The following is a 25,289-nucleotide window of genomic DNA, read 5'->3' on the forward strand; positions in this document are numbered from 1 at the left end:
GGACAGACCCTTGAAGCACTGCGTCCAGGGCAATGATGTGTCATGACTGGCCGAGCCTGGGTCAGATGCCACCTCTGCCTGCAGAGGAGGGGGACTGTGATGAGCAGTGCCCACGGGACCACAGTGGCGTTGGGGAGGAGCTGTCCTGAGGAACCAGGACATGGAAATGGGATGTGAGCAGAAGAGTAGCTAGTGTTCCCAGCACTGCCTCCCAGTCTGTCCTGGAAGTGTTCGCTAATGCTGTTTCTTTTTTGCCCCCATACTATGGGCTTAGGATACCCATGATGCCATTGAGTACTTCCTGTTGGCCTTGGCAGCAGCCGTCCTGCTGGGTGACGAAGAGCTGCAGGAAACCATTAGGAGCAGGCTGGACAACATCTGCCAGAGCCCCCTGTGGCAGGACAGTCCTTTGGGGTGCTGCTCAGAGAGGGCGTGGTGGCTGAGTGGCAGGGGCCTGGCCCTCTGAGGAAAGCTGTCCCATCTCTGACCATTTGGTGTGGCCAACTGCTGCTTCCTTGCCGTAGGCTCTTAGGTCCTAATCAGGAGGGTCTGAGTCACCACCTGGCCCAGCCTCCTCATTTTACAATGAGAAGAGTGGAGCCCAGAGGGAGAGGGAATCATTCCCGGCCACACAAGGCGCTGATGATGGAGCTGCTGTGGGAAGTCCTGGCTCAGGGCTTTGCTCCGGAGCCTTCTCCAGGTGACTGTGGCACTACCACACAACCTCTGAAATGGACTTTCTTGACATGTGATTCTGGAGAAAATGAGAAACCTCGCCCCTGGGAACCTTCCTTCCTTCCCTCGTGAGGAAATCAGGCACCACGCTGGTGAAGAGGCAGACAGATTGGAGGATGTGCTCTTCACCAGTTTTCTCAGGGACAGATCCCGCCACTTGCCAGTGGAGGAACCCACAGTTTCCTTTCTTTCTTCAAAACCAAAGGAGGTGCCACTCTTCAGGCTTGTGGGGACTGGCAGGAATGAACCCACTAAGATCACAGAATCTTACCTCAGAATGGCCAGGTCAAGCACACAGCGGGTGAGATCTGACTGGAATTCACCAACTCCATCCAGCCCAGAGGCCATTCTCCCTCATAATGTCCCAGAAACCCCCACAAGCTTTTCAAAGGCCAAATCTTGAAAACTGAGCATTAAGAAAATCATGACATAAACTATATGTAAATAGTGTACATCATTACATATTGACTATTTATATTTACACACACATTTTTGTCACCTTTATGGTGGGCACAAATGAAATAGGTTGAAGGATGGGCTAAAGACCAAGGTGCCATACTGATTTCAAAACAACTCTGTCAATTATCTTTAAAACACCGCATGGATTGAAACAACATTTATCATCTCCCAGTTTCTATGGGGCAGAATCCAAGTGTGACTTAAAAATGGTTCAGGGTGGCTCAGGGTGGTTCACAGGTTGCAGTCAAAGTGTCAGCTGGGGCTGCTGTTGTCATGAGTTAAGTATCTGCTCCCAAGTACACTGTGTAGTTGTTGGCTGGAGCCCGTTCCTCACTGGTGGATGGCCAGAGGCTGGCCAGATGCTGCCCACAGTCACCTGCCCAAAGGGCCTCTCCGTTCAGAGGTTTACAACATGGCAGTTTGCTTCATCAGAGTAAACAAGGGAGAAAAACTGGAGTGAGAGTGAGTGAGAGAACCAAGTCACTGTCTTTTTATGACCAAATTGCAGAAGTGATATCCCTTTAGTTTTGCCTATTCTATTAGTTACAAGTGAGTAACTAGAACCAGCCCACACAAAGGGGAATGGCTACCAATGGCATGGACACCAGGATGTGGGGTATCATTGGGCATCATTTCAGGAGCTACCTATCATACTGTCTGAGGTTTTTTGGCAGGGAGGGTACTAGTGATTGAACATAGGGGTGTTTTACCCCTGAGCTATATCCCAATCCATTTTATCTTTTATTTTGAGACAGGACCTTGCTAAGTTGCTGAGGCTGGCCTCAAACTTGACTGCTTCAGTCTCCAGAGTTGCTGGGATTACAGGCATTTGCTACCGTGCCTGGCTACTGAATTCTTTAATGGATTCAGGAATTCTCTAAGGCAGTAACTCAAAATATGTTCCCCAAACCATCAGCATTGAAATGCCAATTCTTGGGCCCCACTAAGACATAGAGCTCTAGCTCTTGTGAGCTCTCCAGTTGATTTGAATGCACACTAAAATTTGAGGAGCTGTCTAAGATGGGGGTTCTCAGGTGTGCATAAGAAAAACCTGAGGAACTTGTTGTGCATGAATTTACTAGTTCCCACTCTTATAATTTTGGTTCAGTAGGCCAGGGATATGTCTCAGGAACAGGCATGTCAGGTGAGCAACTCCAGTGATCCTGATGTGAGTGGTCTACCCTTGCTCTGAGCAGTGTGCACATGTAAGGAGATCAGGCCATCAGGATCTCCACCTGAGGCCCATCAGTTTAGGTTTGACTATGAGACCATCTGCCCTTTATTTCTAGCTCTTTGGGCTGATTGACTGTTGCTCATTTGGTGGGCTGGGAAGGAAGGGGTGCATGGAGTTGTTGTTATGTCTTCTGGTCACCAAGGTTGTTTACACATAGGCACATTTTTCTCTTGGGGACTTGGTTGTCAAATGCTGTACTCTAGAAAGTATTTTTTTCCTAGGAAGGAAATGAAATTATTTAATCCATTACCATGTAAAATAGATGCCATTTTTCTCCCACCACAAGCAATAAAATCTCCGAGCTGGGAGGGAGGAATGCTGTGGTTGAGGCTAGCCAGTCTAATCTCCCATGCAAAGTCCTTTCAACAACATTCTTGGGAGATGGTCAGGGGCACATGCATTCCAGAACAGTTACACATCTTGTATTTGAAGAAGGCTTGCTTGGTCCTGGAACCCTTGCTATGAACCATTCCCAATGTGACTCGGGTTACAGATTCTTTCCCTTTCCCACCAACTGATCATTTTCCTTTGACCAGATTTGATGTTATTCCTCCTAAAATGAGGTTCCCAGAGCTTCACCAGAATTTTGTCATTGGCTGGCAGGTGAAGAATACGAAGAGAAATTACTTTAATTAATGTACTATAATGCTGCATCTTACGTTTGTGTTGGGGGTTTTCTGCTCTCCAGCATGCATATCTTAATCTTGGCTCACATTGAGCTTTATCATCACTTAAAGCCTCTTCATCTTCTCACATGAACTTCTGTTCGGCCAGATCTTTCTCATTTGCTGCAAATACACATGTAAATAGACATATGCGTATATAAACACATACGTAGGCACACACACGTATGTGCAGGGCGTTATGTCTGTCTACCTTACATTTCGTTGAAAGTGTTGATTACATTTTTCTAATTCTCTGTGTTTTGATTCTTCTGTGAATATGGTAAATTTGCCTCTAACCAGATATAAATATTCAGTGTGCTTCCAAAGACAAGGGTAAGACTTTTTTTTTTTAATGAGCAAAACATTATACTATATAATTGCAATTACTATATCCTATATGTAAATTGCTTGCTTAGTCTTTAAAAGTTTTTGAAATTTTCATTTTAAAAATGGGGGCAGTTTCCCTTGGAATTGTGTTGATGTTCTTTTTCTCGTGATCCACAGAAAGTGAAGTGGTCATTGGATCTGATCTCTATTTATTATATCATAGCCAAAGGTGAATTTGTTACCTTTTTTATCTTATTCCTCCTCCCTGAATTTCTGTGGGTCACTTCCCTCCTGGCTTCTTGTATTCAATCTAAATAAAGAACAAGGACAGAATTGCAACATCGTGGAAAACCTGTAGCGTGCTTTCTGGGTTTTCAGGTGCACTATTTCCCTAACCAATAGTGTTAACAATCTGAATATGAATACTACTTTTATCCTTTTCTTATTTGATTTTCCTTTAAGAGAGTTTTATATATATTGTATATGTAGGTGTTCTCTTTTAATACAATGTAACTAATTTGACAGAAGTTTATTTGGAGAAGGGAATATGCAGGGAGAAGAATGTCAGAATTGGGGGGTGCAATTCATTAATTTGCAGGGTGACTTTGGGTAAGGCACTTAACTTCTATGCATCTTAGATCTCTGAGATCTAAAATAAGTCCCATTCAAGTTCCTTTTCTGTGATGTTATTTTCATACTGAATGAACAGCTTAAGAGATGGTATATAGGACATGAAATTATCTTCTTATACTTTAATTTTATTCTCTTCTTTTTAAAAGCAAGTAAACTGAGAAATAGAAAAGTGATTTTTCTTCTAGTCGCATAGATAGTTAGTGGCAAACACAGCAGTATTCTAGGTCTCATGAATCAAGGATATGGTTGCATGAATGACAGGATTTCTGTTATTCAGGGCCACCTTCACAGGTACATGTCTGCATGTTTGCATGTGTGTATGTGGGCATGCATTTATTGCTGTATTCACCATCCAAAGATTTTTTTCCCAAGGTTTTAAAAATATTAATTTACATCTTTTACCAATATAGGTTCATTTTATAAAGGAGACTGGTTTACATATATGAGATATACTTGTATTGCTTTCCATAAGTAGAATACCATAGATAATAACAAATGTAATGGAAACAAAATAATGCACTAAATTTGAACTAAGTCCTCTGGTTACAGCAAGTGCCCAGCCTGGGCCTGACCTGGCATTGTTGGAAACTAGATGAACAAGTGGCAGGGAATGAAGAAGACAGACGAACACCAGTCACTTTCTTTTTGAGCACCAGAAAAATGAAGAAAGTGGCTGAGAGGACTGACCTCCTCACAAGGTCAGTGATTTCCAAGCCATATCTGGGCACATACTTCCCAAATCAGGGAAGTTTGGGCCCATTTGGGTGAGAGAAAAGGGGTAAATGCTGCACTATTTAGTGTGATTCAGGATCAGAAGCAATGCAATGGGAGTCAGTTATGGGGTATTATGGTCTCTAAGAGGAGGGGATTTTACCAGGCATGGGAACAAGGGTATCCTGGAGAAAATGATGTCTAAGCTGAGTCCAGAACAGAAAGACCTACTTAATTCTAACTGTGGTTAGAAAGTTGGTGTTGACAGACAGGGCATGTGTCAAGCAAAGGTCCAGAGCGGGGAGAAGCATGTTTCCTGAGAGCAGCAGAGAGTTCAGCAAGGGATGAGAGTAGGGGAGCAGGGATGGGAGGTGAAGAAGAGATTGGAGACGGGGGGATGGAGATAGGCACAGGAGTTTGGACTTCAACATGAAGGTGAGGGAGAACCACAGAAGAGTTACAAAGCCCTGAGAGAGACACACATGGGACCTGGGCTTTAGAAAGATGATTCTGGAAGCAGCCTGAGAAGGGATTAAGGACAGCAGAAGGGGAGATGGGAGGCCCATTAGGACCTGGATGTTGCAATAGGCACTTCAGCCCTTATTTGAATCTCACCCTTGTCCCTACTAATGCTCTTTTCTCACCCAGGATCCAGCCTAGAGTATCGTATTACATTAGTCACCATGTTTCCGTAGCCAGCTCAGATCGGTAACATTTTCTCAGTCTTTTCTTTCTCAGTCCTTTCATGACCTTGAAGGTTGGGGCCTTTTTCATTTTGATAGTTGCTCTTATTAAGTTGTGTGGGCGAGGGCCAAAGAGGAAGAAAGTCAAGGAAATGGATCCGGTACTCACCAGGTGTCAGCAAGGGAACATATTTTGGAGTCAGGCATCCCTGGGTAAGATTCTGTTTCTCACTGAACCAAGCATTGTCAAGCATATGTCAGATAGAACACGTAAAAGTACCAAGTACACACAGTGCCTGATGTAGAAGGTAAATACTGATGGTCTGAAAAAGATTTTTTTTTTTTTTTAATTTTTAAATCTTTATTTCATACAGAAGGAAATGGCCAAAGCAAATCTATCTTTGGGGACAATCCTTTGTTCATGGAAGACTGAAACTTAAATCTAGGACTCAACATAATGAGGCTGTTTTTAAAATTTAATTTTTGTGTTCTAAAAAATGCATACTATGACCCCTCCCATTGGTCTGTTTATTTTGAAGTTAAGCTTTAAACTTAACATTTTTATTTTAGGTTTTATCTTCTATTTTGCCATTCAGTTTCACATTCTGTTTCTTTCTGGAGAAAACCCTCAATGTGGAGAACTTGTAGCCAGCCCCCAGCCCCTAGCACCCAGCCTTGGCTGGGAGTCTGGTCCTGCATTCAGAGACATGTGGGTCTGAAGCAGGCCTCCCTGAGGGACCTGAGCAAGTTACTTTATCTCTTTAAGCCTCAATTATTCCTCTGCTTGGAGTTTTAATTGAGACAATGTGTGTGGATGGCTTGGCGTGAGCACTCAATTTGTGGTAGTGTCACAAGGAAGCAGAATTAAGTAGTCTTAGCATATCTGCCTTTGCTCCTTCCTGTGCAGGCATGGATGTTGGGGGTGGTCTTTGCTCTTGGACTTTTACCTTGGCCATATTACCTCTTGGGTGGGAGGGCATGTCTTTCCCAGTATGTACCTACCTGTACTCCTCATATTAGTCAATATTTTAGAACTCAGAAGGCTTAGTGGACAGAGTCCACCCTGCTGGAAATCTGAGTTCTGAGAACTTGCAGTTGGTTCACATTCTTCCGATGGGTGTCTTCTCTCCAGGGAACCAGAGGCAGGTGGTGGCAGCTTCAAGGGTGTGGACTCTGCCCATCTGCTGGGTCAGAGGTGAGACCAAGGATAACATGTGTGGCTGAGACTCCACATGGGGTGGCTCAGCTTAGTTTCTCAGGAGAGGCTAGTATGCAAATGGGAGGCTTTGCTTTTGAAATTATTTAAAGGTAAGATCTCCAGCTCCCTCTTTTGGGGCTGCTTCTGATTCACTGTCCAGGGCATCAAGGTTGATCAAGGAATGAGTCCTTCTCAGGTGAGTTTCAGACAGGGTAGGTGTGGGGAGGATGACTGAAGTCACATGGGTAATGATTGAGATGGCAGGTTAATGGAGTATCCCTCTCTATGAGAAATCAAGAGCTCCAGCAGGGGGCAGTAATGTCTTTCTTAAATAGTACATACATATCATTACCAAAGAACGTGTTTAATAACTCTGGGTCAGCCTACAAAGACAGTTTTCAAATTGTGACCAACAGTAAGAAAGATGCTTTACATTGTATTCCAGTACATACATGCATAAACATACATATTTGTTGGACAATTGCTTTCCATTAAAAATACTATTACAGTTAAAAAATATGCAGTATGTCTTGTTAAACAGATTTCTTTCACTAACACGCAATATGAAAAGTGCTGACCTGGAGGTCGGTCTCTAAAAAAGTATAGGAGGGTTCTGGCTTCTGTTTTTTCTTAATCTCATTTGATGGACAACCTTTTGACACAGGAGACTAGTATGTTTCAGAATAAAAATACTGGTTGACATTGAATGCATTAGGTCTTATGCAATACCTTTGTGAGAATTCTCTCCTGTAATCCAGCAACACTTTGAGGTAGATACTGTTATTTCCATTGGGATTTATACAATGGAAGTATTTTGACTAAATCTGCATTAATAAGTGTTTGGGATGAGATTCGAACCTAAGTCTCTGCTGCTGAAACCATTATGTTTTATTGTGTGTCTATGACAGGAAGATGTTTGTGGGAGAGATGCTCTCCCTAATGTGATAATGAATAGAAGCTAGATTAAAACTTGTATCTGCAACTTGCAATATTGGAATGAAATCAATTCAATTGATTCTAGTGGGGTCAAAAATTGATAATATTCAAATGGAAAATGGAAGGAGGAAAAGAAAGGTTATAATGACCATGTGGAGATAGGGCAGAAGCTTTATAAACTAGATTTTGAAGATTCCTAGTGGGGAGTGAATGAGAGAAGGAAACTTGCAAGAAACCTTAGAGTCAACAGAAGAGGTGTATAGACCCCTGAGCAACGGGCGGGCAGCCAGTGCAGCCTCTAGGGTCTCATTCACCATGATCTTATAGCTTGAATGGTAGAAGCAAAAAAGGAACTCAAAGACACAAGAGAATAACCGATTTTGATGGAAAAAAGCTGTTAGGAACATCCTCCTCCTCCAAATATGTCATATGCAACAAATAGACTGGGAGAGGCCCACATTCATGAGGGAATGCTTTAATTCTCATGCATAGATAGTGGTAGAAACAGTTTTTCACTCAGAATATTTATCAATGCTTGGCTATCTGTTCCCTTAGCCTCCTATTTGATTTGTATTTGGGATTGCAAAATTTACCATCATCTATGAAAAGGATTTTGAAATAGGTGACCTCTCCTGTCTTTCATTTTGGCCTTTCAGATGTAGAGTATATATTTAAATATAGGTAGATGTAGGGTGTATATTTATATATATTTAAATGTGATGAACTTGACTCTCAACTACTTTACTCTTCTTGTATGGCCTGGATATTACATGTGAAGGAGACTTGTTTTGTTCTTAAACTCTCTTAGAAGTTGAGAACTTCTGGTGTTCGTCCCTTTGGGGACATACTGGACATTGGCCTATGGAGATACTCCTAGGAATGTCCCTGAGTTTTCTGACCATTGTCCTAGACAAGCAGTGGTGCGAGCTGCATCTGCTTTCCTCCCCAGGGAGCTGCCACAGACCAGCCTGCACTAACAGCTGCATGGTGATCCTGGTGACCAAACAGCTAGTTCATAAACAGAACAAAACTGACTTGTCTGTCCTAGAGCAGGCAGCTTTGGGATGCTGGTGGGTGGAGGAAAGCATAGCCAAACCGAGAGATGGCTTGGTGGATTTGCATTTTGAGTTATTTAAAATGCCAAGGGATTATGTAGACTGATATTCTGACCCTCTTCCAAGTCCTGTGGATTCTTTCCTCTTTTTCCAGTTACATAAAGTCCGCCTGTCTTTCTTTTTCCTCATGTCTTTAGATTATGTTTTCCCTTTTGCCCGTGCTCTTAGAGCCTTGCGCTTTTCTTTCCGAGCACTTATCTTAGTTTACGTTATGCTTTTTGTGACTGAATTTTGTCTTTCTGTCTTTGAAACAATGCCCATGAACTACCTATACTGGAAGCTCCATAAGACCCAGGACCTTGTCAGGGCCACTCATCCCTGTATTCCAAGTCCAGCCCTGTGTCTGACACATGGCAGACATGCATCAAGATTTGTTGAGTGAAAGAATACAAAAATGAATGAGTGAGACATTGGATTCAGATTTTGAATCTTATTGGCTTCTTATTGTTTATGAGAGGGAGAAAGTATTTAAGCCATAATCCGATTGCTAATTGCTTATAAATAGTGAGGATATTGGGTGATAGGAGAGTTAACAAGCAGAACAGGAGTTCAACAGAAGTTTATTGACAATAATAAACACAATCTTCATTTTCTTAGAATGTATAATGAGTAGTTATAAATACAGCAAGTGTCTTCCAAATTTTCTGATAATAGTTATGAGTAGGGATAACCATGGTATTTCACTGAGCCCATACAAGGTGTTGTGCTAAAGAATCTACCTACTGTAATCTTCTAAATGACCTACAAAGAATGTGTCATTATCACCACTTCCCAGATGAAGAAATCAGGACTCAAAAGTAGTTAAGACACGTGCAGAGATGTGGCCTAACCTGAAATTCTATTCTTTCAATAACTATGTAATTCTGGATACACACTTTCACATTCAGAACTCAAGACCTTGAAGAGAAATACTTCTCTATGTACATCAGAATCCCTTTGCTCTAAGGAAGGGTGATGGCCAGAAAGTGTAAAGGGAGTAACCTTGGTTTATTGTACTGACACCCCAATACATTCTTTCATTGATGGATAGCCTATGGAATACTGGGGAGCAGGGAACAGGTGATATCTTTAGAATATTTTTTTGACCTATATGGTCAGAGTATTGTTTCAGGTCCCAAATGTCCTTCCTTGGGAATCATAAGTTGAGGGTGTGGCCAGATGCAGTCCCTGTCCCCTAGTACCTGTCAGTCTGCTCAGAGAAGACTGGACACATGTGAGGTATAGTTATTCTAGGAGGAAAAAATCTGAGTTTACCTCTGATGGGACAGAGGAGGCAGATAGCCATATCTCTACTCATTGTCCATCTGTCCATCTATTCATCCATCCATCCATCCATCCATCCATCCATCCATTCAACCATTCATCTATCCATCTAGTGAACAAGTAATGACAGTGCCTGACCTCATAGTGCGTATGGGCTCCTTGGTAGGACAGGGCCCTCTGATGAACTTCTTCATGAAAAACAAGTTCAGAGATGTTATAAGAGAAGACTTCTTACCCAAAGTCCTGCAGGTAGAAAATTAGAGTGGAGATTCCAGCCCAATCTTCATCCATATTGCAAGGATTGCATGAAAATTCAGCTGGGCTTTTGCTAAATCTCATGTAACTTCAGCTAGCTAGTTCTTTTTCATCTGAACAAGCAGTCTAAATAGACAGTGGTACCACTGAAAAGCTCTGTTGTTTATCAAGTGTGGCCTCAGACAAATGTTTAAGTTCTTGGTGTCTTACATTCATCATGGTAAACAGGAGTGAAATAGAACTTTTAGGACCATTGTGAGGATCGAATGAGTTAATAGATATAAAATACGTGACACATGTACATAATGTTGGCTCTTGTTACAGTGACAGACATTTCAGAAGAGCCCTTTTTTGGGTGAAGAAGGTAATGAATTCAACTTGCAACATGTGGGGAAAGCACCTCTATTTTGCATTCAACTGAATGTGCAACAAGTGCAGCATCCATATTTTCCACTTGATTATGGGTTATGAGGTCAGAGATTCTCTGGGTCACCTCTGCACCCATAGCACTAGAATAATGTCTGATCCAAGGAAGATGCTCAAAATTTATTTATCAAATAAAAGAAATAAGTAAATGAATGGACTATAGGCATTATTTACAATGTGTTTATACATGGATTAAATAATGAAATAAGTAAATATGTCCCCTATAGGACACTTGATTTGAAATAGAGAGGTACTTTACCAAGTGTTGGCTTCATGCAGTGTTGAAGGATATGCAATTTCCAGGAAGAAGTTGGTGGGGGCAGGGGTCATTCTCTTTCCAGTTTGAACATGAACCACCATTCAAGAGTTCTGTGATGTCCTGGACCAGGCTTGGAGAACATCCTGAAGTTCTGTCCCAGCCAACCAAGTGGCCAATCCTCATGAAAGAAAAAGACCTTTCTTCCTGCCCGCTAGCTTCAAACTGGGGTCAAAGGCCTTGGGCCAGTTTGAAAATAAATAAAAGCCCTGAACAGACAAAAGAGATTCTGGAGCCAGCCCTCAATGTAAACACCAGCTTTCCTCTCTGGCCAAACTTCCAGGCACTTCTCTGGGCCCATCATAACCTTTCTTAACCTACAGGCCTGCAGGCTGTGGCCGGTTCTGGTGGGCTTGTGGGAAGTGATGGAGAGGCCCTGAAGAAAGTCCAGGCTAGGTCTCTAACAGCTGGTTCTCTGAAAAACAAAATGTGTGTGTGTGTGTGTGTGTGTGTGTGGTGTGTGTGTGTTCTCAAGCCATTTTGAATTTTATTTTTATAAAGAATGTATAATATGCCATTCACAAATAACAACACAATATCAATAGTCTTCATTATAAATTCCATGTAGGCAATTGATTCTCAGACAATGCATCTATTTATTTATGTGGAACTCTTGTATCTAGTGTCACTGTGGTTACAATTGAATAACCAATGCAGCTTTGATGTGAATGCTGGTTGATATTTTTGTGAACAAGTAAATATGAAAGAGAAACAACAGAGATGTTGGAAATTCCTAATTCATCAATGTGATTTTTTTTCTGAATCAGAAAGAATTCTCTCAGTTTTTGTGCTCATCTCAATGTAACAGCTTCAGAGTGGAGAGTTTTAAATATACTCTGCCTTTTTAGCATCACATTCCTAAGTCTAGATAATCAACAGAACTGTACATTTTAAAGCTCTGATTTATAGCATTTGAAAATTTCTGCAGTGTAAACATTCCCCCCTTGCCTGATGTCAAGCTGCTAAGGTGATATCACTGCATATGAAGATGGGAAAGATGTGCTGGAGCTCAGCATTAGAGAGTATTCCTACCATCACAGATGTCATGGTGCATAATCAAGAGAACAGAGAGTAGCAAACTCAAGAATTTTCAATATTTATTATTTCTTAACAACGTATCATATTTGATTATAAATTTATATTCTTTATATAATTTAACTTCGAATAAGGCTCTGCTTAACCACCTGCTCTCAAAATTCCTAAAAATTTAACAACTGGCTCTCAGCAGTGGGTAGCAGTGGGCTGTAACACCCTGAAGTTCCCTCAGACAAAGAAGATGAGGCCTAGACAGTGAGTGGGCCCAGTCTGGAGTTCAAGTCAGTGCCTGGCATGACCAGGACATGGGGCAAGTAATTCCTAGGATGCACTGGAAATGGAAGGCAAAGAGCAAAGATACTTCTTTTTTTTTTTTACTCAGGTTGCAAATGAAATTCTCCAGCAACTTTCCTGCAGCTGAAAGATAATTGATAATTGTCACTTGACATCTGTAACATTTATTCCGTAGTGTTTCAATTTTCATAAGGCATGCCTAGAGGAGTGTCGTCTCAGCTAGTTGCTAGGAAATTCAAGAGAACCTACAAGGCAGTTATTGTCTCAATCTACCTCCCTTGTCAGAGCATCGTCTGCAAATGATGGCGTCCATCACTTACCAAACACTGGTGTAGAAAGTGCTGACCTCCTTATATTGCTGCTGCCATTTTGAACCTATTGTGCAACCTAGCAGATATTTTGATCCCTGTGGTTTTGCACTGAGGATTCATTCTCACAGCTGTGACTTTGAAAATACAGACAATAGCCAATTTTTGCCTTAAGTTTTTTTTAATGCTTATTAATCCATTTCTACTCCAACATAATGTGTTTAAACCATTTCTACTTTTCCCATCTTTTAAAAATTTTTATCAAAATCATTCTATAGAGATTGATTTTTTTGCATATGAATTTTTACAAAGATGGAATAATTTATCAGTTGTGATTTATCTGTTTCTAATTTTATCTTCTGCCACTGGGAAATTTTCTATTTTGGCTTTCTTTTATTTTTTTCTTCTTTTTTTCCCTCCACATTTTTAAATTGGTGCATTATGGTTGTACATAGAGGTGGAATTTGTTGTTATATATTAATGCATGTACCCAATAAAACAATATAATTTGGCCAATATCCCTCCCAGTACTTTACCCATCCTTCCCCTCTTCCCACACACTGGTCCCCTTTCTCTATTTTAATGAGGTCCTTTTGCTTTTAATGCCATCACCCTCCAGTTTTCTTTTTGTTTTTCCTCTCTAGCATCCATATAGAGAGATAACACATGAATCTTGAAATTTTGAATTTGGCTTATTTCACTTAACATAATGATCTCAAGTTCCATTTTCCTGAAAATGGCATAATTTCATTTTTCTTTATGGCTGTATAATATTTCATTGTGTGTGTGTGTGTGTGTGTGTGTGTGTGTGTTATGGCTTATTTCTACTAAGTCCAATTTTCTTTGACTGAATTTGCTTGATCTGAGTTTTGTTAGGACAGTGTAGTTTCTCTGTCAACATTTAGTCATTAACATATTTTGCTTTGTGCAGTTTAGCTGTTGTCAGTTTTAGTTTGGGCTATTATTTTAACAAAAACAGGTAGGGACAAAACCCAATTGATTTAAGCATCTATGGAAACCACAAATGGGGCCAGGTAGAAGCAGATTGCACAGAATCTGAGTGACATGCCTTGGGCTAAGTTTTCATTCACAGCAGATGAGCAGAAAGGCAGATCAATGGTAACTATACCGATGACAAGAACTTCAAAGAAATTTATAATGAGATACAGAGGGTCAAAGTTAAATTCAAGGCTATCATGAATGATGACTTTCTAAACTATGCCCACAGTCTTGTGGCATGTTTTGCTTGACTCTACCCCAGCAGGTCCTTGGTTTATGTTGGAGGGATCTGAGTTTCGTCAGTGTGGTGAAGCCTAAGATCTCTGAGCTTGGGACCAGGTCATCTGGGATCCACCACTTGTTTTGAGTATGTGGGCAAATCTTTGTCCCACAAAGTTTCTGATTTACTGTCAAAGATGGGTTGGTCTTTAAAAGTTTGTAGACTTCTTTGAAATCCTGAAAAAAAAAATCTATGAAAATCTCCCCTTGGAATTATTTATATAGATCCACCCATATTTCGCATATAATTTGAGAAGTTTCATGGACCCCTTCATGTAGGCCCAAGGATGATGAGTTAAGAACACTCAGCCCAGTATGGAAAAAAAAAAGCCCTCAGTTTAGGTGATCTGTCAGGACCTATCCAGGGTTGACATGCTACCTAGGACTTAGGTGATATATATGTATATATCTGCTACTTGATACCTCAGAGCTGACACACACACCACTTATGGATAAAAATGGAGACATCTAGAAAAGGAAGATCTGGAACCCTTAGCATGCATGATTAATCAATCAGTGTTTTCATTGTTATCATTAGTGGTCAAAAGCATAGACCTTGGGATTATGCTTCTTTGGATAAGATGCTTAACCATTCTGGGCCTCCATTTTTGCGTGCATAATATGGAAATATTAACAGTACCAACTTTGTAGGGCTGTTGTATGAAAGATCTACATATTCAACTATGGTAGCTTTTATTACCTCTAATGAGCAGATTTTTAGATAATTTAATCACAGATGAAGTGGTAACTGTCACAGCTGGTGAGTTTTAGATATTATTTACTTTAACTCTGTCATTTTACAAAGAGAGAATCAGAAAGAGAAGGCATTGCCTGAGGTCACCCAAAGTTGCCCTGTTCACCTGTGTTAGGGTTGCTCTCTGACATTTCCCTTAGATACCAGGAAAATGTGACAGCTAACATGACGTCATCAGCACAGTGCTTTTCCAGGACAAGAGGAGGCCTGTCTCCATGGATGAGGTCCCATGTGATTATTTACCTTATTTGTAGAGTTCTCTGACACACCAGCTATTTCTGCTGTGAGTATAGAGTGATTCAGGGCAGGTTGGACATCAGTGGGTGTAATTTCTACAAATGCAATTTGCAAGAACCTGTGATGGTACCTGGAAATTAGTCACTCTAATTCTAATTACAAGGCTTTTGCGATTCCAGCTGATTTCCAGCCACTCCCAGAGCAGACGTTTCAACCACCCAACTGCAATATATGGGGACTTCTCAATGTCACCACCATTGAGAGAACTGGAACCTGTGGGGAAGCCTTTCAGAAATGACCACCTTAGTATCTGACCCTAAGCACAAACAAAGGTGGAAGCCTGCTCAAGAAACTTCCAAAGCTCATCTATTGGGAGACACAGGGATGATCCCATAAGGCTGGGCTTAGCTTTGTGGAGGGATCAGTAGATTTATGACTGGTAGAATGATTTGTGCTGCTGCTTTCTAAAAAGACCTGGGCTCCCTTCCTCAGAGCACAGCAAGAGACTTTTAGTGCCTCCCCTGGTCTGCTGGTTTCAGTGACTGTTAAATTGTGCAAAGAGCACTGGGCCCACTGCCCGCCCTCTGGGTCCCTGAGTAAGACAAACAGCCCCTTCATACTTGGTTCCTGTTCTCTATGGCATAATTATTTTCAGAATTGAATATAAATAAAATATTAGACAATATTATTTGAACACTTAATAATTGCTATACAAATGAAATAATTTATTAAAGTTTTCCTCTGCATCCTGCATTGTGTTCTGTGCTTCTCAGGAAAAACAACAGTTAGTCCCCAGAACCACCATTGAGGAAGAATGTGCCCTTGTCCCTAGTGTGTGTGAGGAAACTTAGCTAAAACAAAATACCTGAGACTAAATAATTAAAAAAATAATAGAGGTTATTTGGCTCAGAGTTCTTCAGACTAGAAGTTCAAGAGCATGGTGCTAGAGAGGGCCTCACACTGCTTCAACTCAGGGCAAAAAGAGGAAGGGCAAGTTGGTACACGCAGAAGGGGCAGAACATAAGGGCAGACTTACTTTGTAACAACCTTCTGTGGCAAGAACAAACCCATGCCCAAGGCTTTAATCTCTCTTTATGATCTAATCACTTCTTAAAGGCCCTACCACCTCTCAAAACTGAGTTGGGATTTAGATTCCAACACATGAACTTTTGGGGGATCCATTCAAACCAACTGCAGAAATGGCAGCTTAGAGGGATTTAATCATTTAATAAGCTAGGGGCTTGGGGGTGTGACTCTGTGGAAGATCACTGGCCTACTGGCCTAGCAAGCATGAAGCCTTGGGTTTAATCCCCACAACTGAAAAAAGAAAGTATAAAAAGGGTATTTTGGGGATACAAACGCTGAAACCCAGGGTTGTCTAGTTGCAAACCCTGAGCTCACGATCATCATGTTCTCCTGATGCCTCACTTGCTGTCTGTATCAGGCAGGTGTCTTAAAGCACTTAAGATATACCTTTCCTCACACCATTGTAGGGCAGAAAAAAATGTTCTCTCCCCATGTTAACTGTAGCCCATGTGGAGTTATCAGGCTTTCACAATGATTATCCCTAATATTTTAAAGGGCCATACTAAAGTTTTTGGTGATTCAGAAAGATGGGTTCCTGAAGTGAAAGGGGTTGATAGATATTCAACAAGTAGCCCTAATTCTGGTTTTTGTAAAATAAAATTTATGTGAGGCCTTGGTTAGAACTTATAGTCAGACAGACTAGACTCTGACACTTAGTAGCTTTGGGTCCTTAGAGACATAACCTCTCTGGGTCTCAGGTTCTTCACCTGTCAGATGGAATATTCTAGAATGTAACTTAGAGTGTCACTCTGAAAATTAAAGAAGACAATGTATTTAAAGTAGGTTATGGTTTGGGTATGGTATCATCCAAATACTCCTGTGTTCATGCAGGAATATTCAGAGGTAAAATGGTTAAACTATGAGACCTAATCAGTCCATACTAGTGTGCAAGGGCTAACTGGGTGGTAACTGTAGGCAGGTGGAGTGTGGCTGCAGAATGTGGGTTACTGGGGGAATTTCCTAGAAGGGTGCATCTGCTTTACAGCCCCTTCCTCTCTCTTTTAATATTTCCCAACTGCCACATCCTTTGGCCACAGTGCTCTGCCTTACTTCAGATCCAGAGCAATGGAGCTACAAATCACGGACCAAATCTCTGAAACCATTAGCCAAAATAAACTTTTCCTTCTCTAGGTTGTTATTGTCATGTATTTTGGTTCAGCAACGAAGAACTGACTAACAAATATTACTTAGCTCAGAGTTTTCTTGTGTTTTTTTTTTCTTTTTTTAGAGAGAGAAAGAATTTTTTAATATTTATTTTTTAGTTTTTCGTGGACACAACATCTTTATTTTTTAATTTTTTTATGTGGTGCTGAGGATTGAATCCAGCACCCCAGAGAGAGAATTTTTTAATATTTATTTTTTAGTTTTCGGTGGACACAACATCTTTATTTTTAAATTGTTTTTATGTGGTGCAAAGGATCGAACCCAGTGCCCTGTGCATGCCAGGCGAGCATGCTACCGCTTGAGCCTCATCCCCAGCCCCTAGCTCAGAGCTTTGTATGTAACAAATATTCAACAAATAATAACTATTGTAATTTTGACCATGTGTGCTCAATAATAAACAACAGCAGCTAATGTTAACTCGGCACTTCCTGCAAGGCTGACGGTGGGTAAGAATTTTGCATGTATGATCTTATGACTTAGGGTTGATATTATTAACATGCCCATTCTATAGGTGAGGAAACCAGGGCTTGAGAAGTTCCGCAATTTGCTTAAGGTGTCGCAGCTTCAGTATCAGGGGCAGGATTTGGATTCAATTAGTCTGGCTGCAGGATCTATGCTCTCTACCACCAAGCAGTTTTGATTGTCTTCTGCCCTGACTTGGCTTTTTCAGTAGCACTGACTCCAGGGTAACATGGCCATCAGTCAGATTTTCTCATATCAGTCAGCAATATGACAGTGTATGAATGAGTGAGTGTGTGTGTGTGCATGCGTGTATGTGTATGTTTGTTGACAAAGGCCAGGTTGCAGTGATAGTTATGAATATTTCCAGGTCAAACTGATGCTCAAAGAACCATATATTGGTGTCTCCAAAGAGAAACTACTTTTTGTCTTACTATGAATATATTTTACACAGGCAATGTCCCAAGGGAGAAAGGACCTGCAGGTGTGACCAGAGAATATGTGAAGGAAAGAAAAAATCAGAGCAACCCATCCTATCCCAGAGCACAGCACCATGAAATGTTCTTTAAGGGCTACTGAGTTTCCCCAGGATGGTTTTCCTAAGAGAAAAATGCAGAAAGAACTGGGGTGAGGGAAATACATTTTTGAAGACTGCTTAGGACTATCTCATGAAGGAGAAACAGTCCTCATCCCATCCACACTCAGCGCACTTACTAACCCCAAGAAACCATTCTTTTCTATTGTGCATTCTATCCTCTCCCAAGTGCTGAAGGATTGATCTATAGAGACAGTCTCCAAGTGCCCTGGTTGCTACTTGGTTATTCCATAGCAATCCTTTCCAGACACCTCTGAGTTCCAGATCATTGAAGGTCTTGGGTCTCTATAACTCTTCCCTGGGCCTGTTTCCCAGATTCCCCTGAATGGGTTATCTCAGCACTCACACACTTGAAGGATGACAACAAATTGCCACCAGACAGAAAAGCTACCAGCACCATCTGGACAATGCAGAATTATGTCTATGACTCTACCAACATAAATAATCAATCTGAAAATGTGAACATTTTGCCATCCCCAAACCTCAGATATCAGTCCTTCCTTTAGGGTGACTTCCAAGGTCAGAGTTCTGTTGCTTGAGCTATGGCTTCTGTCCAATAGTTCAACAACTGTGGTGCAATTTCTGTGTGTGAATATAGAGATGTTCTTCAACTATGTTTAGGCTGCTTGAGAGATAGACAGGTTTCTAATTTCATCTCAAAGTACTCAGTATCTGTGAGTCACTAACAAACCAATTCACCTTTCTGAGCCGTGGCTCTTTCAAGTGTAAATTGGGGAATATAAATATCTGTGTCATATCATAAGGTTATTGTAAAATGAATAAAGCCCTGTATCTAAAGCACTGATCATTGTGGCTGGAATATAGTAGATATAATCAATACATTAGGTCTTTCTTTTAGCCTGTGACTTAAACCCATGATAGAGAAAAAAGACCCAAGAAGCAAGTTCAATGACTCCAAAAAGAATTGAGACATATAAAGAAAACAGTTCAGAGAACGATGATGATAGCAAATTTTTCTACAACTCAAGGCAATGTTATGTATGTGTTGTATGTACTTAAGTGTCTGTGGTTGGTGGTTAGTATTATTTTTCTCATGTTTGGCCTCAGTAAGGCACAACTAGACCAGATAATGAGCATCTCAGACCTAAAGAAGAAAGCCAAGTAATATCCTCTGAACATTTGAGTTATGGAGAGTCATCGTGTTTTTTGAGCAATAAGATGAACAAGTGACCTGCCCCAGAACTTCTGTGCTGTTCTTTGTTATGAGAGAAAGGTTGTAAGACATAGTTTGGATGCAGAATTGCAACTTCCAAAAAAATTCTTGTGGCTTATGGGAAAGAGTATTTGAAAGTGGGATAATTTAAAAACACATGTTCACAAGAGCTATAGACTCCAATCATAGACATATAATTGGAGCCAATTAGTTTTAAAAACTCAAGTTCATTCGAAACATTTCCAAATTCAATAGGAAAAAAATCATAACTTCAAATTTTAATTTTGAGATATTTTAAATAAAACATGCTATTTGTGAACATCTGCTAAGAAAGGGCAAAATCTTGCAAATATGTGAGTGTAGATGACTTAGAGAGCAGCTCAGGATCATGAATGCTTGTAAAGGAAGTTGAGGCAGAGTTCTACTTGTTCATGGCTGCATAATCAACCACCCTGGAACTTTTGACCTAAAACAATACCTGTGGTCTCTTGACCTATGGTGCTTGTTGGGCTCCTCTGCACAGTACTTGCTTAGGATTTCATGTGGTTTCAGTCCAATGGTGGTTGGAGCTGGAACAATCTGAAGGTCCCATTGGGTTGGACATCCAAGATGGCTCCTCGCAGGGCTGATAGTTTATGCCAGCTGTTGACTAAGAGCTTAGCTGGAGCTGGGGTTTAGCTATTGGAGCACTAAGGCATGGTGCTCCTCTTTTGGTTTGGGTTTCTAAGAGAGAAGAAGCATGGTGACCAAGTTCTAAGATAGAACATGCTAAGAACTAGCACTTCAGGAGACAAAAATAGGAATTGGAAGACTTCCTTAGACCTAGCCTGAGAAGTCCCACAGTGTCACTGCTGCTTTGTTCCATTTGTCACACAAGAAGTCCAGATTTTCTGCAGGAGGAGACTGTTCAATGTGATAGATACTGGGAGTACTGGGGTGTATCTTTGATATAGTTAGATGAGAAAATGCTCTCATTTGGAGTAGGATTTTTGAAAATTATTTTCATTTCCATGGAAAAAGGAGTAAGGATGCTTCATCTCCTGTTCTTCATAAAATGCAGCCGGTTCCCTTGGACTTTCTACCATGCAACTCATAACATGTATACACAGGATTTGTGAGGCAAAAGGAATCAGCCTTAGGGTCTGGGGGTGTAGCCCAGTGGTAGAACACTTACCTAGCATGTGTAGGACTATGGGTTTGGTCCCCATCACCCCAGAGAGAGAGTAGGGTGGGGCAGGAAACCAACCTTGTACCTAAGAAATTCAGGAAAGCCATTAGGCAAGTCACCTTCTGTGTGTCCAAGTGAGCAGGCACAACTCTGTTCTGTCCAGAAGTAGGTGCAACAGTAATCTCAGTACCCCCATGTGGGCATCCGTAGGAGTGGCCAAAGTGGAGAAAGGTTCACCTTTGAGTGGGCTCCCTTTTGGGTGCATTCATTGTAATAAGCTTACACCTGAGCCACAGAGTGGAGTTTTTTTAGAGGAGAAAATCCATGATCTAAAGAACTTGCGTTTTTTGGATATGGCCTCAGGTGAGTGCGTGACTTGATGAGCATCCTATACTAGCTGCATTGTGTGGGAGTGACCAGAACTTTGTTCTGTCTTAATCTGATGATCCTCATGGAACCACTCTGCCTCCCTCATTATAAGGTTTCTCCTTGTTTTTGTAGTAGTTCCTGGCAGTTATTTATTCCAGTATTTGGAAACAGATAGGTTCTCGAAAGATACCACTCAAGCCAATCCAGCCACATTTAGAGGGGTTCCATGACTATACCTGAGACTATGGATATAAGACCAAACAGCTCTGTCCTGGGATAGGGCCATTAGCTGGAAACCCAGTCTGATCTTTCCATGAGTGTCATGGAAGCCTTCCACTCCTCCCCTCTCCAAATTTATTTATGCATTCAGAAAATACTTATTAGATTCCTTCTATATGCCTGACATTGGCTCAGTCTCTAGAAATAAACTGGACAAAATTCCTGAAGTCCTTGTCCTTCTAGATATTAGAATCCCATGAGAATATTCTGGAACATTGCCAATGGTGGCAAATGGAGACAATCTCTGTCTAGAACAAAGATGGCTGTTTAACATGGGCTCCCCACACCCAGATGGGTTATAGTGGATAAACTTTAAATTAAATTTAGAGAGTTGTTTTAATATATTTCTTCTAATAGGATAACTATGGAATGGATCTAAAATAAAGAATTTCAAATTAGAGAATTAAGCCCAATGAAAACCATGAAAGAGATTAGGTACTGAGTTAATTTTTAATTTTCCAAACATCATTTCAGAAACAATAGCTCCCTGGCATTGAACTGGAATCTTTGAAAACTTTGCCTCTCCTTGAAATTCCTGATATGACCTCATATTATGGCATTGTTAAATAATCTTAACATTTTTGGGTGTAACCGATTTAACAAGTTGACACTTGATGCCTTTTATACAATGTGTCCCTAAGAGGAGCAAGACAGAACAGGACTGGAGATTACAGCATGGTGATGGGATTTAGGTTCTCACATTTAGTTTCCAGAACAATTCTCATGCTCTGATTTGGTCTGCAATGCCTACAAGTTACCGAAACAAGTGGCTTAAAAATTTATCAAAGAAGGTATCTGTCATTTAATCAAAACAGTTGAGTGTGAATAATTTGATTAAAGTCCTTTTTTTCTAATCATCATTTGAAAAACATGCATTAAGGGCTTACTATGTGGCAGGCATTGTAGATAATAGAGGCTGCTACCCGCCGAAGAGTTTTGCTTCCAGCAGAGCAAAGAGACTGCTTCCAGCAGATCAGAGTGAGGGTGAGAAGTTGCGCAAGGTCGAAAGCCAGCCAGGAAGATGTGACAAGGAGCCACTGGGATTGCTCTAGTTGGGTGGTCCCTCCACTATGGTGGGGGCTGGCCTACTACAATTATTTAAAAGTTGGTGGTGATACACGTGATCCAAGCTACTTTGGAGGCTGGAGGATTCCAAGTTCAAGGCCAGTCTCAGCAACTTAGCAGAGACCCTGTCCCCAAATAAAATGAAATGATAGATAAAATAATAAACTGGTTGTATTTGATTGGTGTTCAAAGCAGCCTTTAGAAGAAGGTTGTACAGCATAAAAGATAAGTGGGTAGATGCTCAGAATTCTCTCTCTAACCAGCTTTGCAATGAATAACTATATGATTTTGGCCCTTTAAGTCCTTGGTTTCATCACTAAGTTTATCCCTAAGACTTGATGGAAAGTCTCCAAATCCTTTGGGTTGTTCTAACATTTACACTGATTATATGACTTGCTTGTGTTTTCAGGTCTCAAGAAGACCAATGCTTGGTGAGGTTGCCCATAGAAAGCTAAAATCAGTATAGTATCTCTCTTATTAACACTTAAGGTTTAATTGTGTTCTGATTCCTATGGCTCTTTTTCATACATTTTTCTTTTAATCTTCACCAAAACCCTGAAGAGTTGGAGAAACTGAAGTTTATAGAATTCAAGTAACATGCCCAGTTTCACAGAGGCAGTGAACACAGGGTCTATTCATCAGGCTCTTAGCAAGTGACAGTTACTTATGATTGGATTAAAACAGTCCCATTCAAAGATGTTGAGCTAGTGACCTCTAATTTCCTTCCAAACACCAACGTTCTACATTTGTCTCATCTTCAAAGACCATCCTGAAGTTGTCAAAAAAGTGAGTGTATTTGTAGGTTATTTTGTCCCAACTAAAAATATGAAACTTCTTGAGCCTTGATGAAGACAGGACAATGTAACTAAATATATGTAAAATGACGCTTCAGCCACTTAGAAATGAAGGTAGCCACGTTTCCTCATTGCAAAATGGAAGAGCCACTTTGGAAAATGTTTTGGCAGTTTCATATGAACATATGCTTACATATTGAATTCCTAGGTATTTATATATACAAGAGAAATGCAAATCTGTACACAAAACCCGAATACAGATGTTTACAGGTATTTTCTTCATAGTTGCCCCAAACTGGAAACCCCAATGTCCTTCAGCTTGTGAGTAAACAAACTGGTGTATCTGTACAATGGAACACTATTCAGCAATAAAAAGAAATAAACTTTCAATAAGTAAATTCTTGAGTGTGGGTGAATCTCCACTGTATTATGCTCCTGAAAGGAGTCTGACTCTTTGAAAAACTACACATAGGATGATTTCACTAAAATAACTTTTTGGAAAATTATAGGTTCAGAAAACAAATCTATGACTGATGGGTGCTGGGAGTCAGGGGGCAAATCGATGAAAAAGGGACTTGAGGGAACTGTTTGAAGTGATGGGTACATCTTGACTGTGGCTTTGGCTGATGAAACTGAATACATTGGTCAAAACTCAGAACTGTGAGAACGAAAAGGACAATTTGTAATGTACATGAATTATAACTTCATAACCCAATTCCCTCCAAAAAGAACAACTATTTGTGTGCATTTTGGTTTTAAATGAGTGGATTTCCTCTTTAGAATGTCAAGAAGGGTAAGAACCAATAACAGTTTTATTAAGAAGAATCTTACTTAACCAGATCAACTAGTCCAGGTTGGGGGAACCATGAAAACCAGGTTGGAGATAACCAACAGTAAACTTCTACTGCTTGAATGCCTAGTAGTCCCTACATTTTGTTTTGCAAACTTTTAAAATAGTACCTTTGCAATCCATTGTGCTTTCACCCCCAGCACTCACTTTTAATATTTACAGATTGCAATCTGAGGTCAGAGAGGTGAAAGGAGCATAGAGCCTTTGAGGTCACACAGGAAGCAGATTTTTCCTTTAGACTGTAAGTTCTTTGAGGTAGTATTGGGAAAAGAATTGCAATAGCAAGCACAGATTTTTGAGGGTTGTAACACCCACTAAACTTCTAAGCTAATATGAACGTTTGCCCTTCTGGGATATATGCTGACAAATTCCTTCCCATATCCCAACCTGAAAGAGCAAGCCTTGGAAAATGGGAAGTGCAGCCCAGTTCTGAGTGAGGTAGAGGCCCAAGCCAGGGTTTCATCTTAGTCAGGGGATGTGCTGTTTTCAAAGCTCTTCTGTCTGATGACCTAAGTGGCTCATGAGTTGGGAGCCCAGGAAGGCCCTGGGTTTCTGCTCAATATAGTAATTCAGGCAGTTACTATTAGTCAACTGGAGTTGGCATTTGTATTCAGGCTCTTTTTTTTTTTTAAAAATTAAACCACTTTTAGTGGATAAAACATTAATAATATACATTTATGATTTAAGGGGCCTAATAAATAAAACAAGAAATTCAATAGAAAGTTTCAGTAGTGACTCAATCAAGCAGAAAAATCAGTGAGTTTGAGGAGAACATTTGAAATAATATCAAGGAAAATTTCTGAGGAGGAAGAGAAATAAAAGAACAAGAATGAAGAAAGCTTATGGGATCTCTGGGCCTTCATCATGATAACTGGCATTTGCACATTACACATTTCAGAAAAAAGGGGAGGAAAGAATGTCAGAAAGTGTGTTTAAAGAAACAATGAATAAAAACATCCCAATTCTGGAGAAAGATGTGAGCGGAGCACAGTGACAGGCCTGGTGCTGAGGGCGGGACACCTCTGAGTAGGAAATGAGGATTTCGCTACTGGAAGGGAATGTTCACTTCCACAGATGACACCAACGCTGTCACCCTCATTGAAAACTGGATGACTCAGAGCAATTCAGCATCCAGGTATGTTCCTGAGTGAAGAACGGTGCTGCATTGGGTTTCCTGGAACATCCATGTGGGTGGCTGAGTTCAGGAGTTCAGCATGCACCTGAGAGGATGCTCATCCACTCTGAATTTGTTCCTTGGCCCCTCTTGCTCCTACACTCCTTGTGAGTATCTCCACCCACTCAAGGTCCTCCACCACACTCCAAGGCCACAGCCATCTTCATGACCCAGGTTTTTCTTCAGCAGAGACAAAGAAGAAAATCCTAAAGAAATAGGGTAAGTGTCACACACACACACACACACACAC

General features: G+C 40.8%; 1 protein-coding gene across 5 annotated transcripts in view; it reads left to right on the forward strand.

Moving 5' to 3' along the window:
- The window catches only part of Sh3tc2 (SH3 domain and tetratricopeptide repeats 2), an 80,066-nt gene extending 56,653 nt beyond the window's left edge, over positions 1 to 23,413 (forward strand). For all 5 annotated transcript variants that reach the window (XM_058584232.1, XM_058584231.1, XM_046460304.2 and 2 more), the window contains one exon: positions 275 to 23,413. In XM_058584232.1, the coding sequence (XP_058440215.1) occupies positions 275 to 466 (192 nt within the window). In that variant the 3' untranslated portion in view covers positions 467 to 23,413. The remainder of the gene's footprint in view (positions 1 to 274) is intronic.
- The last annotated feature ends 1,876 nt before the right edge of the window (positions 23,414 to 25,289 follow it).

Source organism: Marmota monax, unplaced genomic scaffold, assembly GCF_021218885.2.
Source record: "Marmota monax isolate L192 unplaced genomic scaffold, Marmota_monax_Labrador192_F-V1.1 WCK01_AAM20220418_F8-fsc00006, whole genome shotgun sequence".
Taxonomy (NCBI): domain Eukaryota; kingdom Metazoa; phylum Chordata; class Mammalia; order Rodentia; family Sciuridae; genus Marmota; species Marmota monax.